General features: G+C 45.5%; 3 protein-coding genes across 5 annotated transcripts in view; all 3 read left to right on the plus strand.

Annotated features, from left to right (window-relative positions):
- Window positions 1-198: 198 nt before the first annotated feature.
- cdk2ap1 (cyclin dependent kinase 2 associated protein 1) lies at window positions 199-2,590 on the plus strand. The gene is made up of 4 exons (XM_058063230.2): window positions 199-450; window positions 1,205-1,299; window positions 1,862-1,988; window positions 2,049-2,590. Exons 1-4 carry the CDS (start codon window positions 294-296, stop codon window positions 2,114-2,116), a joined length of 447 nt encoding a protein of 148 aa, XP_057919213.2. The 5' UTR covers window positions 199-293; the 3' UTR covers window positions 2,117-2,590.
- A 195-nt stretch (window positions 2,591-2,785) lies between these two features.
- Window positions 2,786-13,580, plus strand: mphosph9 (M-phase phosphoprotein 9). Of its 2 annotated transcripts, none has more exons than XM_078794095.1 (23): window positions 2,786-2,834; window positions 3,367-3,641; window positions 3,707-3,854; window positions 3,934-4,023; window positions 4,130-4,569; window positions 5,031-5,166; window positions 5,237-5,306; window positions 5,416-5,513; window positions 6,728-6,832; window positions 6,908-7,185; window positions 7,412-7,561; window positions 7,771-7,858; window positions 8,628-8,843; window positions 8,927-8,974; window positions 10,162-10,226; window positions 10,297-10,398; window positions 10,462-10,617; window positions 11,563-11,723; window positions 11,991-12,218; window positions 12,292-12,412; window positions 12,560-12,767; window positions 12,829-12,897; window positions 13,003-13,580. In XM_078794095.1, exons 2-23 carry the CDS (start codon window positions 3,406-3,408, stop codon window positions 13,102-13,104), a joined length of 3,315 nt encoding a protein of 1,104 aa, XP_078650221.1. In that variant the 5' UTR covers window positions 2,786-2,834; window positions 3,367-3,405; the 3' UTR covers window positions 13,105-13,580. The 2 variants fall into 2 exon arrangements, with proteins under 2 accessions (XP_078650221.1, XP_078650220.1); XM_078794094.1 differs by having other exon boundaries at window positions 6,698-6,832; window positions 13,003-13,579.
- Window positions 13,581-13,705: 125 nt separating this feature from the next.
- LOC131110174 (membrane-associated phosphatidylinositol transfer protein 2-like) overlaps window positions 13,706-22,806 on the plus strand; it is a 29,737-nt gene continuing 20,636 nt past the window's right edge. Inside the window, exons 1-2 of one of the 2 annotated variants that reach the window (XM_078794092.1) lie at window positions 13,706-13,993; window positions 17,060-17,164. The gene's annotated coding sequence lies outside the window, so the exon portion shown is untranslated. The remainder of the gene's footprint in view (window positions 13,994-17,059; window positions 17,165-22,806) is intronic. The other variant, XM_078794093.1, reaches the window with a different exon arrangement.

Below are 22,806 nucleotides of genomic sequence, written 5' to 3' on the forward strand. Positions count from 1 at the left end.
CCAGACCTCCTGTACTTTAATTCTCTAAATAAATGAGTAAAAGTGTATTTAATATTGTATCTCTGCTTCTAACATGACTAATTAACGTCAAGACTCTGCCAAAGTGACTTGAAATGTAGTGCAGTAACACGTCAAAGCGCAGCTAAACTTATCCAAAATGTGTCGAAAGTGGATCGAAAGAGCGTGTCAAACATGCCACTTTTGGCCGTACAAAGTGTGTCTTTTTCGGGGTTGTGGGGTGGCTTTTCTCCGCCGGAGCTCGGCTGGCTGGGTGTCAACATCCAGTGACGGCCATGTTTGCCGGCGCCGCCGCTGTAAACAAAAAAAGTGGGAGACAAGACGCTTCGCTGAATGTCGGGTCATTTTTATTTCTTTGCTTTACAATGTCTCTGGGAATGTCCTACAAGCCCAATGCCCACCAGCACACTCCGGGAACTTCGGGGAACCAGGGTGAGCACAAAACGTCCGAGTAGGTCCGAGGGAGAGTGGGTTAAATCGACACTTCCACTCGGGGTCTCGGAGAATACCTGACGAAGAAGCCCGTGTGTAGTTTTTGTCCGGTTACATATGTCGGGTCACATCCTGGGAGCTAGGCTAATTCATATCCGCCATTATTACTAATGTCACAAAAAAAGAGCGTCATCCGCAGCGCGGCCAAGCCCACAAACGGCACAGACGCGACGGGCGAAGGCGGCGGAATCCTCCCGTGTGGTCGGCCGTCGTCTGGGGTCTCGCTTCCCGCCGGGTGGGCGCCGTTAAACGGTGACAAAAAATGTATCAGTCGCGTCTCGTTGAAGGCAGCCTCGTTCCGCTTCCTCCTCCATGATGCTCCCCGCTCGGAGCTGCTGATTGATCCCCGCGAACGCTTTGGGACTCTTTGGGGACATCTGCTGGCCGAGACGGCTACTGCAGCTCGTTATTGCCCTTCATTTGTGTGCTTTTAAATGCGGTACATTCAGCTTAATTGTGCTACCTTTTCGTCTTTAACGTAGCATTTTTCATGTATTTATTTATTCTTACTTTTTTATTTTATATTCATCATTACTTTAGTGTATTATTTTACTACGCTTATTACATGTTGACTATGCCTGACATTCCTGTTTTTGGATGTTGGAGGAAATAACTGAAGAAAACCCACACAAGGGAAAGCATACAAACTCTGCATAAAAATGACAATAATTTCAACATTTGTGTTTTTTCACAGTTGGGAGCCTACAGGCGGCGGCCAACCTGGCCGCTTTGCAGTCCTACAGGCCCCTTCTGAGTGACTATGGACCTCCATCTCTGGGATTCTCACAGGTAAAGCCTTATTTTAACTTGCCTGACACATGCTGGCAATTTCACTAACATTCTCATTGTTGTCACTGTCACCCAAGTGGCAAAACAACTCATGGAACCAAATAGAACACAGTTGACACACCTTCTGAGACGTCATAAGAGTGTAAAAAAAAACCCAAAATAAAACCAAACTACCCAACTTTTGATGACAAAGAACAAAGGCTTTAATAGCCTTACCTGTTATACAAGAGAAGAAAAAAGAACTAAATAAAACCAAAATAGAACAAAATTACTCAAATTTTTTTGACTCACAACGGGCTTAGCATTCTGAGCTGTCATAAAATTGGAAAAACAACAAAACCAAACAAATAGAACAAAATCACAGCTGAATGGCGAAATACATAAGCTCAGCATTTAAAGTGTAAAAAAAACCTAAATAAAACCAAAATAGAATCCAACTGAGGCTTAGCACTTTATGCAAGTGTAAAAAGAAGTGAGTGGCTGTATGAATAATTATGTTGGCTTTAGCCATGTTGTGCTGAGCAGCCAGGACAGAGATATGTGTGTTTTGTGCTGCCTTTAGGGCTTGACTGGTAGCCAAGTGCCTCAGAACAAATATGCAGAGCTGCTGGCCATCATCGAGGAGCTGGGAAAGGAGATCCGGCCCACGTACGCCGGCAGCAAGAGCGCCATGGAGAGGCTGAAGAGAGGTAAGCCAGCATCAGCACACCATGGCAGAAAAGGAGTTCATTAAGAAGCTTTCTCCACAGGGATCATCCACGCTCGGGGGCTGGTGCGTGAGTGCTTGGCAGAGACGGAGAGGAATGCCAGGTCTTAGCTACAATCACACATTCCGCAAGTGCAAGGAGACTTAACAGTGTGTGTCTTAAATATTACAACAACAAAAAAATGCATGTCATTTCCTTTTTTGGGAGGAAATAAATGGTGAATGATTGGATTCCAAATATGCTTCATGGCTCCTAGGGGTCATTTAAATCTCGTGTGAATGAGAGGATTGATGTTGTTTTATGTGCCCACTTTTTCCCGGGACATTTATTTTCCTTTTTTTTGTTTTGTTTTTGCATGCTGTTCTTTAGGCCTTTGGGTTAATTGTAAACACCACATGTCTTGTACAGGGGTAGAATTATCTTTTTTTGGCTAGCGTTTAGGGCCCATGCGTGCGTGAGAGACAGAAACACCAGTGTGTCTATTCATTCGTGTTCAGGTTGGTTTTGTTAACAAAAGAAAATGCTGTTACTTGCATCTTTGTATGTATTTATTACACTGTGTAATAAATTGTATTTTCAATACAGTTGTCATTGCAGTTCATTGTGTTTTGGTTATTTTTTTCCACTAAAAGTCCCTGTCCTGGTCATCTCAGCTTCTTTTGGCCCACTTTCTCACAACAGCCAATAGGGAAACAGATCCAAAGCGTCCACCAATCACTTGTTAATAATTTCAAAGACGCGGAAGTAACGTCATATTCAACAACCAATTAGCAGTCAGCTATTCTCTTCACTGAAAAATATGGATGTCAAGACCATAGGAGTAAACTGGTAAGGTTAATTTTATTGTGTCTATAGTACGCTCATTTATTTTTTCAAATGTAGTAATTATTTAGTCCATGCTTGTTAGTAAGTGAGTGTTAAATGTCATTTCACCCACACTGTAAGGACCATGTCCCTCCAAACACAACCAGCCTAACTTAGCTAGCGGTGGTGGTCAAGTGAGGACTAGTTAGCTAGCTTAGCATGCTAGCTTGAGCCAGGAGCCCGCCGAGCTGTCATCACCGAGCGGCGTCACCAGGCAGCGGTGACCGAATGTGGTTCACATTGCCCGGGTAACGCCGGCGCCGTGTGTTGCTGGGCTTTAGTGTTCTCATAAGCTCAGAAATTACACACGTAAACGGACGGACACTCGCCAAAATGTTTGGACAATTAGTATACAAGCATATCTATAGTAGGTAAATAGACATGGATGGTGTGTCTTAAGCATTGTCCACGTGTTGTCCACGTGAGCCAACATTGTGACCCATTCAGGTCACAATGCAAAAAAATCTGTTGTTTGTTTTTGTCTTCCCTTTGCCAGCTGTCAGTCCGCCCCCCTCCTCCGCACGGCCCCTTAACCATGTCCACAGATGACAGCGTCTCTGAGGACGTGTCCAGCTCGGGCCCTCTGAGCCACTGCCAGGTCAGTGCTGATGGGGATGGCGGCAAAGAGAGCGAGGTGTCTCTGCTGTCCTCCGAGGCGACCACCGCCTCCGGCCTGGTGGTCTCTGAGGACAGACGCTCGACTTCCCAACCAACGGGGGGCACCGTGGCCAGCCAGCCCGTGAAGATCACACCAACATGTGACAAGATCAGGTGCGGCCACCTTTATCCTGCTTGCTGATGACACTTGAGCTAACCAGGTCCTGTGATGCATTCAGGGGTCTGTGTCTGAGCACAGAGGAAGCCTTCGTTCCAGGAAGGAATCTGCCGTTCATCAACCCCAGCTCCCTTGAGACTCTGAGAGCCCTGGTGGAGGAGATACGCAGCAGTGGCGAGATGGACCCGGAGATCTGGAAGGACTGTGAGGTGGGAGAAGACCCGGTGGGAGGATAATTCCACAAGATGGAAGTGGTGGTCAACGCATGGGTCTTTCTTTTCATTTCAGGGCAGATGGTTGCATCTGTTCCAGTTGGTGGAGAAGCAATACCAGGAGCAAATCCTTGCACAGCAAGAACAATACCAGTGCCAAATACAGGTAAGTACAAATACATACTATGTGCCCCCCCACCCTTTAGTCGGGAATAGGTGAATGTGTGAGTGTGCTGTATGAACAGGAAGTCTCATTGTTGTCTCCTTTCCAGTTAATCCAGGATGAAATTAAAGCCCTTGTGCAGCTCCAGAACCGCCAGGCCAGCGTCCCTCCCCACTCGGACTTCCCCCAGACCCCGACCGCCAAAACGGGCGACAACGACACCAAGGACTTTATTCTGCCCTTGGTCTCCACAGACTGCAGCTTCCCCACACGCGTGGCCAGTGATAGCGACAGCCTGGCCGCCCCCGCTCTCTCTCCGTTCAGCTCCCCCTCACCTCCGCCGCAGAGGTCAGATGCCGCACACCCGGGTGAGGAGCGTGCCACCACTGTACTCAGCAGCGGCTACGGGACACTGTCAGTGTGGGAAACGGAAGCCGAGCGCCGGTGGTCGGCCGGCATCCAGGAAGACGCGGAGACGGCCATGATGACGCGACAAGAAGACGGCAAGGAGGAGCGCGACCCATCACTGCACCAGCAGAGAACTTCTGGGTGTGTCCTTCTTCTTTTCATGCAACAACCACACCTGTAGAGCTCCCACATGGTGCACCACAACCTTGTGTAGTGTCAGTCAACCCTTCCACAAAGTCCCACTTCAACACAATCCAATCTACAATTGGATACAGTATTAGGGGTGCACCATAATTGTAGTTTAGAAAACTATTAGAAATGCATACAAATGAGGAACGCACGCAAGTTTACCTTCACAGCCTACGTAACCTTGTGGACGCTACCCGCCTCCATGTTTCCAGAGATGCATGTCCAGCTCTCCACCACCTAGTGGTCGTTGTCACAGCTTCAAGCTGCACCAACACGACCTCTTCTATGGCATACTTGCATCATCTGCTCTTCTTGCCTCTCACACTAAAAACCTTTCAGTATGTCTGGTAGCGAATGAGTTGAAATACCACGTTTGCATAACAAGGAACATTTCATTATTTATGTTTTTTCAGCCAGGTGTTGACTTCCTGGGCTCTCAGGCACAAACTCCGACCCAAGAAGAGCAAAGCAGGACCTTCCCAAATTCCCCAGTGTGAGGATACCAAGTCAGACCAACCTCCACCCGAGGTCACAGACTCCCAGGAACGGGTATGACCAGCATCCCGGTCTTTGTGTGTGTTTGTGTGTGTACTCAGTGTGCTTGTTTTCACTCCTCCAGCATCCAGCACTTGCCTGGTCGCCTGGCTCTTTCCCAGCCAGGAGGGACAGCCTCTTGTCTGACGCCTCAGGTGAGCACAGCTTCACTACACTAGTGTTTGGATGATGCCATATATATATATATATACATATATATACGTATATATGTGTATGTGCTGTGATAAATATGCCCCCCCTCAGGCTTGACCTATTGGCGTCTGAACGAGTGCGATCTGTACCACCCGCTACCGGACAGCCTGGACAATGGCGCTTACCTCCTGCAAGTTTCCACGGCTCAGGTGAGTTGCTTTACACTCTTTTACACTTCTGACAAATACTTCACATTAACATTTGTCTCCAGTTTTGGATTATTTGCAATAAAAGTGAGTGTTGGAATTATTATATTTCATACCAACCCCCCAAAAGCCCAGGAAGCCCTAAATGTCTCACACACCCATCACTAATCAGTGATAATGGATAAGCACAGTGTAGCCTGGTCTTCAGGCTAGCGCTAGAGCAGGGGTCTCAAACACGCCAAATGTGGCCCGCAGGACACTAGTTTGAGGCCCCCGCCTTGATATGAAAGTTTAATGTTAGTGCGGCCCGCGCAAGTTTGATATGGATTCTGTATGGTATCATGTACCCAGAAAAAATTATTATGTTTGATTAATGTTCATGTTAAAGGTTAAATAATAAGGTTAATAGTTATCCTCCCTATCCATGTGGAAGTGGTAAGTTTATGTGACTATAGTCTTGTTTTGTCATGTCTACAGGGCTCTAATAATGCTTTGTTAATTTCAATCTGAAAAAAATAATTTGTTTTTATTATTTGCCGTTTTATTATTATTATTATATTTTTATAATATTTATTACTGATTGATTGATTTTCTTTATTCTTGATTTGTTTATTTATTTTTCATCTTATTTTGTGTAGAAAAATAAAAAGTAAGATATTTGAGAACAGTGGAGCGTTTTATCAGAGCTTTTACTGTAGAAAATTGGAACCATAGCGAAGTTTTTTAAAATTTGTTGGTTTTTTTTTTGTTTTTTTTTTTGGGAAAACCTGATGTGGCCCAGTCTCACCCAGACCTGAGCTCCAGTGGCCCCCAAATAAATTCAGTTTGAGACCCCTGCGCTTGAGAGTCACAGCAGTTTGAAGGCCGGATTGTATATTATATTACTGTATATTTATATTTTACTAAGGTGACCGCTGAACAAAATATGGAACCAAAGAAAATATTATCAGTGAAGCATAAAGACATAAACATGTGAAAATGATAGGATTTTTGAGATGGGAGGACAAGTGGGACATGTCATGGCTGACGTATTATCATTAAGCTCATGTTTTGTGTAATTACTGCCAGCGAGTGACCACAGTACCACTTATTAGTCATCCAATCATTGGTGGGATGTAGCGAGGGAGCGCTACCTTAGGGAGGTGTATAAGGTGGTGAAATGAGCAGTGTATATTATCATCTCCAAGCGTGAGGATGGCTGCTCTGATGTCGTCCAGGCTACGCCGCCTGGCGTTTCTCTGCGAGAGATCTACCAGCACAAGCAAAGGACGGATGTGACACGTTCCCACTGGGAGCGCTCTGACTCCCCCAGCCCTTTGCAGGTAGGTCACATGACACTCGCTGGTGTGTGAATGGGCTCAACCGTCTCATCAGGGCTCTTTGCTTTGGCTACACAGGCCGCGGCGCCCGCACGCCAATCGGACAGCTCCTCCGCTTTCCCGTCACCTTCCCGCTTCATACCGCCTCTGACCCCTGACAGCATGGTGCAATACAGCGAGGTGTCCCAGGAAGTAACGCCCCCCCCCCAGGATAAAACCTGCCTTGAGGTCACCGGAGCCCTCCAGGCCAACGAGGAGGTCAGCCACAGCAGCGCCGCCAAGCCTGGATGGCCGCCTGGTAACGCTCACAGGAGCCCACAGTCGTCCTCGGTAGAAGATCCCGTCATTCTGTCCCTGTGAGTCCAACGCCGACGCTGCCATCTTCCTCCACTTACTTTCAACTTCCTCTCATTTGAGCTCAGCTTTCTCATAGAGCTGGAAAACATGTCACATGAAGTACTTGATCTGCTTTTTCATTTTCAAAATACTTTTCCATTTTTTATGACAAACTAAACATTATTATTATTCATATTTCTTTTTCATTGAAATGTTATTTTGACTCCCATTGTCTCCACCCTCCAGACTGAGACAGAACCTGAGAGAGAAGCACTCCCGCCACGTGGCCGACATGAAGGCATATTATGAGTCAGAGATACAAGTCCTGCGAGACCAGCTGGACCTTCGAGGTCTGCCTGGAGATTTAGAGCGGGGCAACCTGGTCTTGGCAGAGAGGTGAGTCACGTGACGCGTAAGAAGCATTGATCTTACTGGAAAACAGGTTGGCAGGGCTTACGCTAGCCATTAAGAAAAGTGTCAGCTCTCATCTCCAGTCATTGGTTTCAAATGAAGCAATTGTGATCAGGCACCTACACGGACACCTATGTTTAGCCTGTCTTCATGTGTCATGGATGTATTTTTCTTCAGAATGTGATGCTTTGCAGGTGTGAGCGCCTGGAGAAAGCCCTGGATAAAGCCACCAGACGTGTCCAGGAGCTGGAGGCATCAAACGTCTCTCTGGAGAAGAAGCTGGTAGATCATTCGTTGATTTCAACTTTGCTGAAATATGTTCTATATTCTTTGTTATGATGTTGTACATAGCCAAAAGTAAATATGACGTGTAGTTGATGGCGCCAGCCATGATGAGCTAGCTGTCACGGTTCAGCCTCATCTCCGCAAGTGACACCACGGAGTGCTGTCACTCAGGTAAACAAACATGGTGGTGCTTATGGTCATTGGAGCCCAGAGATCAGCCATGGGTCAGTTGTTTTGGTGTAGGAAGAAACATTTGGAGATGATATTGGAGAACTTTTCAAACATGGACTGAAGCCTGAAGAACTGGAGATGAAGAACCCAGAATGCGAAGTAGCTCATATAGCTGTGAAAGATGTTTATATAAGATGTATCATGTTTGACAGTCATCTGGCTCTCCTTCTCTGCACTTGCTTCTTCTGTTGTTGTTTGAAAAGTGAAGAACAAGTTTTGAAAAAGTGAACATCCAGCAGCAGCACGACTACTATTCATATGAAAACTGTACTGAGGAGACCGTCTGCCTCCACAAGCCTTTGTTTACTTTGCTTTAGCTGAGAGGTGTCGCTCACCCTGATGACCTGAGGCAGAACAGCGAGCTAGTTCCATCATGGTTGGCACCATTAACTAACTACACATGTCATTTTTACCACTGGCCCCTTTACACTCCTATTAGCCGGTGACTCACACGTGCTAAAAGTGGAATATTTGTCCAAAATAGTGATAGAATGAAAGGATAAAGAGCTTAAGATAAATGATGTCCTGACGTCAGGCCCAGTGGCCCGAGCGCTACGCGGTGGAGGGTGCGGCCGTGAAGTCGCTGCGTCAACGACTGGATGAGAGCAAGCGCTGGGGCCGAGAGAAGGACGCCGCGGCTGCTCGCTTGAGGGCACGCGCCAAGCAGCTGGAGGAGGCGGCGCTGAAGGCCCGGCGAGAGGTGGAGGAGAGCGAGGCCACCAGGGAGCGGGAGGGCAAGATGATGAAGGAGGTGAGGTGGACGCCGGGAATGTGGTAGACCATCCCACGCGCTCAAATGTTCCTTTCCTTTTCTTTTCCTTGCTTTTCTCTCAGCTCCTGGGTGAATACGACGGTGTGGTGAAAGACAACCACAGACTCAAGGTAATCAATGAACCTGATTACCACCGCCGCATTACATACACATCATTCAAAATCTATGACTTCTATTCTGTTGAATAGATAAACTACACACAGAATGAAATATTTCAGGAATGTAGTATTTGTTCATTTTGAAAACTTAACCCCCCCCAAATTGCCCACCAGATTGAATATTGTAAAAACCCAGCCATGCCTGTATACTCAATATGTTGCTCATGAACTATATACGGCAGGGGTCTCAAACACGCGGCCCGCAGGACACTAGTTTGAGGCCCCCGTCTTGATATGAAAGTTTAATGTTAGTGTGGCCCCCGCAAGTTTGATATGGATGCTGTATGGTATCATGTACCCAGAAAAAATTATTACGTTTGATTAATGTTCATGTTAAAGGTTAAATAACTGTTAATAGTTATCCTCCCTATCTGTGTGGAAGTGGTAAGTTTTTGGCTTTTTTAAGTTTAAAGGAAATAACTTGGAGGCTACCGTTTAGGTCGCTAGCTCTCGAGTTTGCGAGTTAGCATGTGTCTCAAGACCCTGCAGTTGCGCAATATGTTGTAAATAAAAAAAGTATAAATTTGACTATAGTCATGTTTTGTCATGTCTACAGGGCTCTAATAATGCTTTGTTAATTTTAATCTGAAAAAATAATTTGTCTAACCACCAACTGTATGTGGTTTAAGTTTTTATTATTTGCTGTTTTATTATTATATTTATTTATTACTGATTTTCTTTATTCTTGATTTGGTTATTTTTCATCTTATTTTGTGCAGAAAAATAAAAATTTAAATATTTGAGAACAGTGGAATGTTTTATCAGAGCTTTTATTGTAGAAAATCGGAACCAAAGCACTGAAAAAGTTTGTATATTTTTCTGTTTTTAATAAAAGCGTTTGGGTTTTTTTTGAAAACCTGATGTGGCCCAGTCTCACACAGACCCTAGCTCCAGTGGCCCCCAAGTAAATTGAGTTTGAGACCCCTGATATACGGTATTTAGACTACTACTTTCCCTATGAAATGCCTGCTACTCTCTACAGTTGAGTAGATAAAGACTAAGGAAAGAGGTTCTTCACTAAACGGATCTTCAAAAGTGCATGAAAGTTTTTATTTGCCATTTTGATGCAACCTGTTTGTGTCACTTCTTCATCTCATGCCTTTTGTTTTTTTCTGTGTTTTTTTTGGGGGGGCGGGCAGAATAACTTGTTGGCAACAGAGAGCAAACTTTCCCAGGCCAATGATGACATATCCGAGCTGAAGAGGTGAGCGTCTTGAGAAGTGTCAGCTTCACACATACAGTATATCAGGTCATGGACATGCCTTTCCTGGCAGAACCATCTCCAAACTGGAGTGCCAAGTCAGGCAGCTGGAACATGAGAACCAGGCCAGGATCCGCCACGCACCCCAAAGTCTCTCCCAGTCATCTGGAGCTGGGTGAGCAGCAGAACATCCCCCCTGTTGTCTCGTTTCATCTTCCAGACTGTCTCCTGTCCACAGCCTGTACCACCATCCTGACCTGCTGCGCTCCCCCAGCAAAGGCAGCACAGAGCCGGATGTCACACGCAGGAGGTCACCTTGCCCGGAACCTGATCCCCCAAGTCCATTCCAAACCAGCCCACCCAGAGGCACGGAGACAGCCGGGCGGAGCCTGAGGCAGGATATATTTATTGCATTTATTGCATCCATACTTAACTCCCAGCATTTCCAGAAGCCGTCCCTGTTGGTAGCCGCCCTTTCCGATGATTTGGACAGATTTTGGAAGGCACACACAAAGAAAGATTAGACGCTCATCTTTCATCTTCTACCTTTTTGTGTTGTTTAGTAATGAGCAGTAGATCAGAGGTATGTTTCAGCAATACATCACTTCCTGACTAGAAAAGGTGAAATGATCAAGCAGAACTTTCACTTTCACACCATTCATTCATTTTCTACCGCTTTTCCTCACGAGGGTCGCGGGGGGTGCTGGAGCCTATCCCAGCTGTCTTTGGGCACCCTGGACTGGTGGCCAGCCAATCACAGGGCACATATAGACAAACAACCATTCACACTCACATTCATACCTATGGACAATTTGGAGTGGCCAATTAACCTAGCATGTTTTTGGAATGTGGGAGGAAACCGGAGTACCCGGAGAAAACCCACGCATGCACAGGGTCTCCTAGCTGTGTCTCCTAGCTGCGAGGTCTGCGCGCTAACCACTCGACCGCCGTGCCGCCACTTTCACACTAATGTAGCCATATATATATATTTAGCCAAATATATATTTTTTACAAATATAACACCAACTATGTACAATTTTCACATTTGGAACTGAACTATATGCTTTAAAATTTCCCTTCAATGCGTAACGCTATACGGCTCCATGCCTTTTGACTTCCTGTTTGCTGCAGAGCGCTACGACATGGGAGACATGGCCACCTCTCATCAAATGCACTTCCATCTTAATAGCTTTAGACGGCACCAAACATCATCTATGTGCAGTTGCATCATCACCTGTTTTTGCCTCTTGGACAAAAAAACCTAAAAGACGTACCGTCTTAGCTAGCGAATGAGTTCAGTGAAGATCCAAACTTACCTTTTGGAGCCTTCTTTGTGCAGGTGTGCATCCCCGCCAGGTTTAGAACACGTTTCACAACAGTCCAGCAGACATCAGGAGGAGAACCCCACCCTGCGGGAGACCACACCCAGCCTTCTGACACCCATCATGAGGGCTCTGATAGAGATGGAGGAGACCAGAGCCACTGAGAGCAGAGCCCCTTGTAAGACACACAAAAGCTTGTTTTCAAGTGAGCTCAGGGGAAGTTAGGACAGGGTGTTAGCATCAGTCAGGAGAAAAAAAGGGAGCATTTGATTTGCTCGCCTGCACAGTGCGGGTGATCTTGTGTTTTTAGATGCTTGGTTATCTGAGCTTATGAAATGTATCTGTATGATGTCATAATTGCCTCCTATCAGCCAGATAATTATAAGTCGGGTAATTACCGTGCACTCCTAATGGTATGCTTTATCCTTATCTTATCTTACACCAGGGCTGTCCAGTCCCAGACCCACGCTGGGCGTGATGGAGATGAGGCACAAATCGCTGCTGCAGGAGCGAGTGGACCGTCCAGCAGGAAGGGAGGCGGCAACGCTCACAGGAGGCGCGCCTGCGGCCGAGCGAAGCCCGCTCAGACCTCAGAGGAGTTTGTCTCCGGATGGCCTCAGATCGTCCTCGCTGCCTCCTCCGGGACTACGAAGCATTGCCCCAACCACGCCCAGTACGTACTTCATGTACGTTCCATGTGGTACATGTCTTAGGTCGAAAATGAGTATCATTGTTTTCCCACCCAGCAAAGAGAGAGACCTTGCTGGCTCCATTGTCGGCTAAGTCCAGCCCCAAACGCTGTCCTACGGAGAACTACTCCACCGCTTTTGGTCACATGATGCCCAGAGAGGAGCACCTGCACAAAAGGTGAAATCCACAGAGCATTGTATTCATAGGAATATCTGAATTGCTACATACGTACAAACAATCGAAGGATGTCCTGTGGGATACATGGGAGTGGTCTCCAGCCACGCATTTCAGCTTGAAGAGATCAAATCGTGTCCCTTTTTGCAGGTCAGATGTGGACCAGAGGCGGCATTCGTTCCACAGCAGCAGCACCCCCAGGAAGAGGCTCCACTTTTCATCCGGAGACGCCCACTCAGGGTGCGAGGAGGGCCAGCAGGATGCCTGTGAGAACACCTCCCCTCCCCTTGGGGACCAAGTGCAGTCTCTGGCTGAGGCGGAGAGACTTTTGGACGAGCTGACGCAGGAGAAACTGCGGGTGGGTGGTGTCCGTTGATCTCCGACGCAAGCAGGAAGTCACTCTTTGTTTGTTTTCCCAGATTGAGGCAGCTTTGAGTCGCATGCCAGCATCAAGCAGTCGGGTGAGCATGCAGACCAGGTTGGACCAGGTAAGCCTTTCAAGCAGGACTTTGATATATCTGTGGTGGATGGTTGCACATGTCACATCACTTGGCATATTGTCCATGACGAATGTGCATGTCACTTCCTCTCAGGTGGCCTTAGAGGAGCGTCTGGAGAGGCTGAATCGGGATCTGGGCTCCATACGCATGACCCTGAAGAGATTGCACGTCCTGCGCTCTTCCGCCAACACATAGCAATGTCTGTCTTTGCTACAAGGAGTCGCCTTTAGCATCTTTTTTATGCCTATTTCACTCGGGGAACTTTTTGATATATCTTTCGGAGTATATATTTTTAGTATGACACAGATTTGTAGATTCATTGACTTTATTTTGAAAGAATCCACAGATTTTTAATGTTTGGAGCCAGCAGAGAACCTCTCTTTTGAACTACCCTTCTCTTTTCATTCTTTTCTTCTTGTTTACATTCATTTGGAGGCCAAATGAGGGAAGGAAGTTGATTTTACTTGAAGCTTTGTGTTGTTTATTTGTTCACTTGACATTCCCACTTAGTTTTTGCAGTATGAATTATAATTTTTGCCGGCGGGACTGGAGCCTTGCTGCGCTGAAGAAGGAGAAGCCAGCACACACATTTTGTCATCCGGACCTATACATATTATATTACTACTGTTGCACAATAAATACAGCTTGTTTCATATTATAAATGAGACTATTTATATGTCTTTCTTTTTATTTGAGGCAAATTGCTAATGCCCTACAATATCATGCCCAATTATCCTTCTGTTTGTCTTCAGGCAAGCATCGTTGCGAGGACTCTTGTAGCCGCCGGGGGTCGCCATTTCCCTTTTATCTTCTCTTAGGTCACCGCCAAGCCTGAGCAATGAGACCATCACCGACACACCGGAACCGGACGATGGAGGCACAACAACCGTATTGGACGGGGAGGAATCACCATTAGGGTGTGCGTGAGGACGTGGAGAGAGGTGAAAGCGACACGTACGTGCACCTTCCTCCACCGGCCGGTCGCCATCGGACACGCCGACGCGCAGGCGGCGAGGCTGCGACCTCGGCCAGCCGAAGACGAACCGGGACCAATAGACTGTCGAGCCCGCCCGCACAGTCTCAGGTTAGTCGTCCGGTGGAAAATATTGACATGTCTGTCGATGAAAATGACGTCACACGGGCACTTAAAGCTTAATGAGGCGTCTTTTGTGGTGAATGATTACAGGGCCGGTCCTAGCGGGGTTGGATCCCAGGGTTTTGTTTTTTTTTTAACCCCGCCACCCCTGTATTATTGATTGCTTTTGACATTCAGAAGAGTGGAACAAACAAACAAGCACTGTTTCAAAACAACCTTTTATATCGTGACCATTTCATCTTATTACAACCTTTTTATCCTGTCTTTCCACTGGGGGTGAGGGTTGGCTTGGTGGGTTATTTTATGTTGTGAAAGGTGATGGTCATGGCCAATAACCGGCGAGGACGTGTGTGATACAAAATGGTTAGTCGACACACTTCCTCACAGGAAGTCACCACTTCCTGCTGCGTCACTGCAACGCCGCTATGGAAACCTCAGGATGTTGATGGATGATAACGGCGGCCTGCGAGGGACGAACGGTGGCGGAATTACTTGCTAAGGTGTTGTTAGCATGCTGCGAACCATCTGTTTGACGCCATTGTGATGGAAAATATATATTTCATTACCAATTTTAATCAGATTAGTCACAGTTAGTCATGATTAACCAGCATTTTCAAGTAAATGAAAAGTGTGAAAATGGTATGGTAAAGAATGAAAGAGTCAAGGAGTAAGTGAGTAATGGTTGAAGATATTAGATATCAGAGTGGATTGTATGGATCGGCCATTGCTAGCTTGGTGTCAGTGAGTGGGTGCTCTGCTGTTCAGGTCAGGATAAAGTTCCATGTGGACGCCAAAGAGAGGCGTGGCTTGCCATGATGCATACGTGTTAATCACGCCCACAGAAACGTGAGCTATTTAATGAAGTCAATGAGTCGCCGCCATTAACGCTAACCGGCTATTTTGGTTAGGCCTACTTTTTGTGTGACCTTTGTGCTCCCCTCACTTGGTATCATGTTTGATTCAGAAGGAAAAAGATGTGATAATCGGGGGAGTGATGTGATTGGCGCTAATGAATGCTGTCAGGAAGTGGTCACAGCAGAAAGAATGAGTCACAGTATTGATTGCTAACACACGCGTCCTACTTTTCCCTCAGGGGACCCCCCCCCACCAGCAGGTTTTCTGTCCCCATATCTGAGCTGCATAGCAATCACGGCTTACGTAGCAGCGGGCTGTCACAGGATGCCACGTCACGGCCGTGCGTGGAGGCTATTTTTAGCCGCGTAAACAGAGGGATTCCGAGCGTGGGATGGACAAGCGGCCGCCTGTCAATGAAGGCCTGTCAGGGAGACGCAAATAGACGCCCACCCTTTCCTTTCACAACATATGCAGGGCCTGGCTTTGTGCCTTTCTAGTGGCACCCTGCCAGGAAGGCTTTAAAATAGCCTCATACCTGGTGGGGGCTTCCAATGACCCTCAGTTTGCATGTTGTACACGTCCGTGAAGGTCAACAGGAAGAAAGATACACGAACCCAAGAAAGCGTGGTATTGCATCCAGTGTGTGCTTTCACACAGACACTGAGAGATGGCAGCTTATACACCCCCATTCCGCCATGTTGGAATACCCTGACACACAGACTTCATTAGAACATGCTGCCAAAGCAGCTTTCTTGAAAGGACATGGGCAAAAAGCCATACCATTAGATGGAAGCAGGAGGTGTTCCCAAGCCAGCTGAGAGACATTGTCTCTCCAACGTGTCCTGGGTCTTCCCTGAGGCCTCTGATCATCCCTGAACCTCCCCAGGGAGGCATCCTGACCAGATGCCCGAGCCACTTCATCTGGCTCCTCATTGTGACTCCTGGTCCATGTCACCGTATCTCCAAGAGAGAGCCCTTCCATCTTTCCTTCACTGCTCAACAAGACCCCAAGGTACTTCAACTGTACTTGGATCTCATCCCTGAGCCGGACCACAGCCTTTTCCAGGCCAGAACCATGGACTCGACTTGCCGGTGCTGATGCCATGTGTGTACCCTTACACGCAGGTGACCTCCCATAGCGCCTCTGCTCTGGAGCAACTTTGCCAGATTGAGTCTGTCCATGAAAAGCACACAAGAATATAGCATATTATAGTATAGTATGCTGTGTGAAAGGGCTTTTCACCAAGGAGGGCTTCTCCCTAACCCCACAAGGGTTAGCACTGCAACCTTTTATCCAGCGTAGCTTTTCCACCCCACCCAGGGAAGACACCTGTACTTCCACGTCTACGATCACCTTTGCATCCTGATACTTTTGCTTCTTTGTCTGCCAGCACTTTGTCTAATTAACGCTCACCGCTTCTCTCTTGGTGTCGGGTGATGCGCCGAGTCCTCACCTGACACTCACTCACTCACTCACTCTAGTAAAATTATCATTATTATTCTCAGCAAATGATGACTTTTCCTCATTTTCCTTGGAGTGAGTCTTGTCAAATTACCAATCTTCTGTACGTTTATGGATTTATGGTCATAAAGTTATACCTTCATTCTTGTTAAATAAGTACATTTTCCCATATACTTTGATGGATTTACGGCAGCAAAGTTATAGCTTCATTCTTGTCAAATATTTTTTGCTGTAAAAAGTTTTTTTCTTTAAAAGTCCAGTAAACGGATAACTCTATTGTCATAAAATAATGATAATGATATTGCAGGACTATCATACTAGGTTTATAAAAGTAAAATGAAAAACATATTGTTGTAACATTCAGGCTTAGTTAGCTTTGGTGAATGTTAGAATTATATCATGCTAGTAGGAAGTGATGTCGTTGTGTTGATGTTTTTCTAGTGCATGTATGAAGCGTGCTGTGATGCGGTGTTTCCCCTCAGGAGGGAAAATGGTCACAGTGAAGTGCGACCCCCCCTTGTCCCCAGGCAGCAGATACCCGCCTTCCACGTCACGCCGCTCTCGTTGCACCCCCCCAAGCTAAAAATAGCCCGTCCTCTCCCGTCACCCCCGTGGTCACGTCAGGGTTGCTTTCATTTGCTGCTGGTGGTGCCTGCTTGCTGTTGAAGTGTGATGCGTAGGACGGGACGGGGTCAGCCGATAATGGACTTTGTCTGACTTCCTGTTTCATCCCTCAGATTTTTGTCATCTTCACCTCTGCCCCAAGCCCGCCCTGTCACATGTGGACGACGTCAACAGGAGCTCAGCGCCTACTTCAAAGTCATCTGCCACATGGACTGCAGGTCAGTGGCACTCTACTCTACTCTACTGTAGTGTACTCTACTGTAGTGTACTCTACTGTCATCTCATCCCGCATGATGTAATATTCCACCAGCAAGTGCAGTAAAGATGTGAGCTAGTGTACCGCATGCTATGAAAAGCTTGCATCAATGATGTCACCATGGCAACCAGCCCATGCATGCGGTGACCCTAGTTGCGCTGTCCGTGGTTCTGAAGTGTCAGGTGGATTTTCCCATGTACTTCCTTCTTTAGTCCGGCAGGATGCCACAGATCTGTCAGAAATATACAGTGAAGAAAATAAGTATTTGAACACCCTGCTATTTTGCTATTTCTCCCACTTATAAATCATGGAGGGGTCTGAAATTTTCATCGTAGGTGCATGTCCACTGTGAGAGAGATAAACTAAAAAGAAAAATCCAGAAATCACAATGCATGATTTTTTAACAATTTATTTGTGTGATACAGCTGCTAATAAGTATTTGAACACCTGAGAAAATGAATGTTAATATTTGGTACAGTAGCCTTTGTTTGCTATTACAGAGGTCAAACGTTTCCTGTAGTTTTTCACCAGGTTTGCACACACTGCAGGAGGGATCTTGGCCCACTCCTCCACACAGATCTTCTCTAGATCAGTCAGGTTTCTGGGCTGTCGCTGAGAAACACGGAGTTTGAGCTCCCTCCAAAGATTTTCGATTGGGTTCAGGTCTGGAGACTGGCTGGGCCATGCTAGAACCTTGATATGCTTCTTACGGAGCCACTCCTTGGTTTTCCTGGCTGTGTGCTTCGGGTCGTTGTCGTGTTGGAAGACCCAGCCACGACCCATCTTCAATGCTCTGACAGAGGGAAGGAGGTTGTTCCCCAAAATCTCACAATACACGGCCCCAGTCATCCTCTCTTTAATGCAGTGCACTCGTCCTGTCCCATGTGCAGAAAAACACCCCCAAAGCATGATGCTACCACCCCCATGCTTCACAGTAGGGATGGTGTTCTTCGGATTGTACTCTTCATTCTTCTTCCTCCAAACACGCTTATTGGAATTATGACCAAAAAGTTCTATTTTGGTCTCATCTGACCATAAAACTTTCTCCCATGACTCCTCTGTATCATCCAAATGGTCATATGCAAACTTAAGACGGGCCTTGACATGTGCTGGTTTAAGCAGGGGAACCTTTCGTGCCATGCATGATTTCACATCATGACGTCTTAGTGTATTACCTACAGTAACCTTGGAAACGGTGGTCCCAGCTCTTTTCAGGTCATTGACCAAGTCCTGTCGTGTAGTTCTGGGCTGATTCCTCACCTTTCTTAGAATCATTGAGACCCCACGAGGTGATATCTTGCATGGGGCTCCACTCCGATTGAGATTGACCGTCATGTTTAGCTTCTTCCATTTTCTAATGATAGCTCCAACAGTGGACCTTTTTTCACCAAGCTGCTTGGTAATTGCTCCGTAGCCCTTTCCAGCCTTGTGGAGGTGTACAATTTTGTCTCTGGTGTCTTTGGACAGCTCTTTGGTCTTCGCCATGTTACAAGTTAAAGTCTTACTGATTGTATGGGGTGGACAGGTGTCTTTATGCAGCTAACGACCTCAAACAGGTGCATCTGATTCAGGATGATACATGGAGTGCAGGTGGACTTCTAATGGGCAGACTAACAGGTCTTTCAGGGTCAGAATTCTAGATGATACACAGGTGTTCAAATACTTATTTGCAGCTGTATCACACAAATAAATTGTTAAAAAATCATGCATTGTGATTTCTGGATTTTTCTTTTTAGTTTATCTCTCTCACAGTGGACATGCACCTACGATGAAAATTTCAGACCCCTCCATGATTTCTAAGTGGGAGAAATAGCAAAATAGCAGGGTGTTCAAATACTTATTTTCTTCACTGTATATATATATATTTCTATACCACTAAACCTCATTAGAGTTGCGGGGGTATGCAGTATATATACAGTATATACTGTATGGCTTACACTATATAGTGTATGGCATACAGTAGTATATATGCACTGTATCTCTACTCCCTTCATCCAGAAAAGCATGACAGGAAGTGAGGTGATGTACAGTATATCATATCTGCTGTGAGCAAGCAGAGCATGTGTGGGTAAAACGTGAGGAGAGTGAATCACCTTGTTGTGGCTCTTCCATCCTCTGCTGGAAGCTTCCCTGAGTAAAGCCCGGCCGTCTGGTGATGGGAAGCAGGCACGCGTGGCGAGGAAAGGTGTTTTTCACTCCATGCTTGATATGAATAGCACCAGATGATGCTGATTGTGTTAGCGGGCACGTCTGCCCATGCTCAACCTTAACCCTTTCTCTGCGAACACATGCGTGTGTGTACACGTGTGTTACACAAAGCTGATCATGGCGATGTGGTGCATGGTGAGTGTGTAAGCAATGATGTGTTTTTTTCCATCTATATTTCCATTTCATCAAAACCTTAAACCAGGGGTCTCAAACTCAATTTACTTGGGGGCCACTGGAGCTAGGGTCTGGGTGAGACTGGGCCGCATCAGGTTTTCAAAAAAAAACACATTTATTAAAAACAGAAAAATGCTTTTGTTCCGATTTTCTACAAGAATAGCTCTGATAAAACATTCCACTGTTCTCAAATATCTTAATTTTTATTTTTCTGCACAAAATAAGATGAAAAATAAATAAACAAATCAAGAATAAAGAAAATCAATGAGTAATAAATAAATAAAATAATAATTAAAAAGGCAAATAATAAAAACTTAAGAAACCACATATAGTTGGTGGGTAGACAAATTATTTTTTTCAGATTAAAATTAACAAAGCATTATTAGAGCCCTGTAGACATGACAAAACACGACTATAGTCACATTTATACTCTTTATTTACAACATATTGCGCAACTGCAGGGTCTTGAGACGCATGCAAACTCGCAAACTAGAGATCTAGCGACCTAAACGGTAGCCTTCAAGTTATTTCCTTAACTTAAATAGCCAAAAACTAACCACTTCCACACGGATAGGGATGATAACTATTAACAGTTATTTAACCTTTAACATGAACATTAATCAAACGTAATATTTTTTTCTGGGTACCATACAGCATCCATATCAAACTTGCGCGGGCCGCACTAACATTAAACTTTCATATCAAGGCGGGGGCCTCAAACTAGTGTCCTGTGGGCCACATTTGGCCCGCGGGCCAAGAGAGAGACCCCTGCCTTAAACCCATCAAACATTCTGCCTTTCACCTCAATATCTCTCACCATCACAAATTCAATCACAATGGATCCAATAATGTAATCAAATAGGGGTATTACTCATATTTCACTGGGCTACCAGACTCCATAAGTCCAACAGTCTCCATAAGTTCCTATTCTGTGGTCATAATATAATAATAAATAGCGTTGTAGTAATGGTTGAGATAATGGTTGAAACAATGTTGTAGAAATGGTTGAAATAAGTTTTGAATGAATGTTTCAGTAATGGTTGAAATAATTAGTAATTCTGTCCATGATGCAGGTAAGCACTGCAAAAATGGCGGTGGTGGTGGAGGTCACGCCACCTTACCCAACAGATGTGTAGTCTGTTTTAGAGGGCTGTCATTGGCAAATGAGTACTTCCTGCGTGCTCATCTGTACCTTTTAATCTATTTTCTGTCCGGTCAGTGTATTTCTTGTAATATTAGTCTATTTCCCGCATGGTTAATCTATTTCCTGTTAGTCCTGGGAAGATGAGTCAGAGGATGAGTGACAGGTGGAAAGAGAGGAAGAGGCTGCAGCCCTGACTTGCTGCATCACAACAAAGTCCACAAATCAGGCTTCAGCCTCGTGCGTTTCCACGGCAACAGAGCCTGCTCTGTCACAGGAACGGGAGGTGGAGCGAGAGAGAGAGAGAGCGAGAGGTGCAGGGCAGGAAAGGAGCGTCACAGCAGAGATGAAGAGCTTCTTCTCTTATTTGGCCAGCATTTAAAAGACAGGAGGAAGAAGGCGGGACGGCGTGTGTGTCGGGGGCGGGGATGCGGGATGACCGGGGATGCGGCTGTCCTCGGGACCAGGAGACGCCTCGGATCTCAAGAGCGTCATCGGACGGGTCGCCGGGTTTAGATGACGCCAGTCTGAGGAGGTAACGCTAACACCTTGCTGTCCGTGGACGGCCACGCCCAAATAAGGAGGTGTCGGGGTGGGGCTGGGTGGGCGCTGTGCATGAATCCCACATCTGTTGCAGGATGTTTGTCTTTCCGCTGCAACAGAACCTCCAAAGTGGAGCACAATCGGTTCTCTTGTGTTTTCTCAGGATTCCCACAGGAATTCATCCGTTCCAGGGTCAAACCCTGGCCGTGGTTAAAGCTTAACCTGACCTGACATGAAAAGTAGCAGGAAACTACCATTTCATTGAAGGTAGGAGATTTGGACCAAATTGGAAAAATCACATTCTATCAACTTTGACCACGTTGTTTACATTCTTTTCCATATTAGTTAATAACTTGAATGACAACTTTTACAATCAAATCTACAATAATAATAATATGGAATAATGTTACCAATATATTCTTCTAAGCTTTACACTACGTTCAATACACATGAGTAGTAATAATCAATTATTATATGAATAAAAATAGGTCATATATTATAGATACATTTTTGACGTTTCCTTGAAAGTTGTGGTAAAACTCCTCATACCAAGGGTGAATGGAAACTACCAGGGTTAGCTGAGTTTAGCAGAGCATGCTAGTGTGGCTGTGTGTGTTTTACTGTTGCCTTGTGCCATGCACGGCAAATGGAAGCAGGACATCAGTAGCAGGTTGGATTGCTCCAGTGTTCCAGTGAGTTGACTGGCATGGAGATGTTCTCTTGGCAAAGACTTCAAATGAAAGCATGCGTTTCCCACACTTCCTTCTTGGCACAATGCTTTCATGCGCTGTGTGGGAAAGCTGGCCTGCCCTCCTCAGGGATGCTCCCTTTTCCCAATGGAAGCTCATGTCTCCATGTGAGAGCTGAGGAAAACACATTGGACCACTTCTTCACATATACCAGGGGTCTCAAACTCAATTTACTTGGGGGCCACTGGAGCTAGGGTCTGGGTGAGACTGGGCCACATCTGGTTTTCCCAAAAAAAAAGAAAAACACATTTATTAAAAACAGAAAAATATACAAAGTTTTTCAGTGCTTTGGTTCCGATTTTCTACAATAAAAGCGCTGATAAAACATTCCACTTTTCTCAAATATCTTAATTTTTATTTTTCTGCACAAAATAAGATGAAAAATAAATAAACAAATCAAGAATAAAGAAAATCAATTAATCAGTAATAAATAAATATAATAATAATAATAAAACAGGAAATAATAAAAACTTAAGAAACCACATATTGTTGGTGGGTAGACAAATTATTTTTTTCAGATTAAAATTAACAAAGCATTATTAGAGCCCTGTAGACATGACAAAACATGACTATAGTCACATTTATACTCTTTTTATTTACAACATATTGCGCAACTGCAGGGTCTTGAGACACATGCTAACTCGCATTTAGATCTAGCGACCTAAATGGTAGCCTCCAAGTTATTTCCTTTAAACTTAAATAGCCAAAAACTTACCACTTCCACACGGATAGGGAGGATAACTATTAACAGTTATTTAACCTTTTACATGAACATTAATCAAACGTAAT

The sequence above is a fragment of the Doryrhamphus excisus genome, linkage group LG10 (assembly GCF_037039965.1).
Source record: "Doryrhamphus excisus strain RoL-2023G ecotype Guam linkage group LG10, RoL_Dexc_Guam_v1.1, whole genome shotgun sequence".
Taxonomy (NCBI): Eukaryota; Metazoa; Chordata; class Actinopteri; order Syngnathiformes; family Syngnathidae; genus Doryrhamphus; species Doryrhamphus excisus.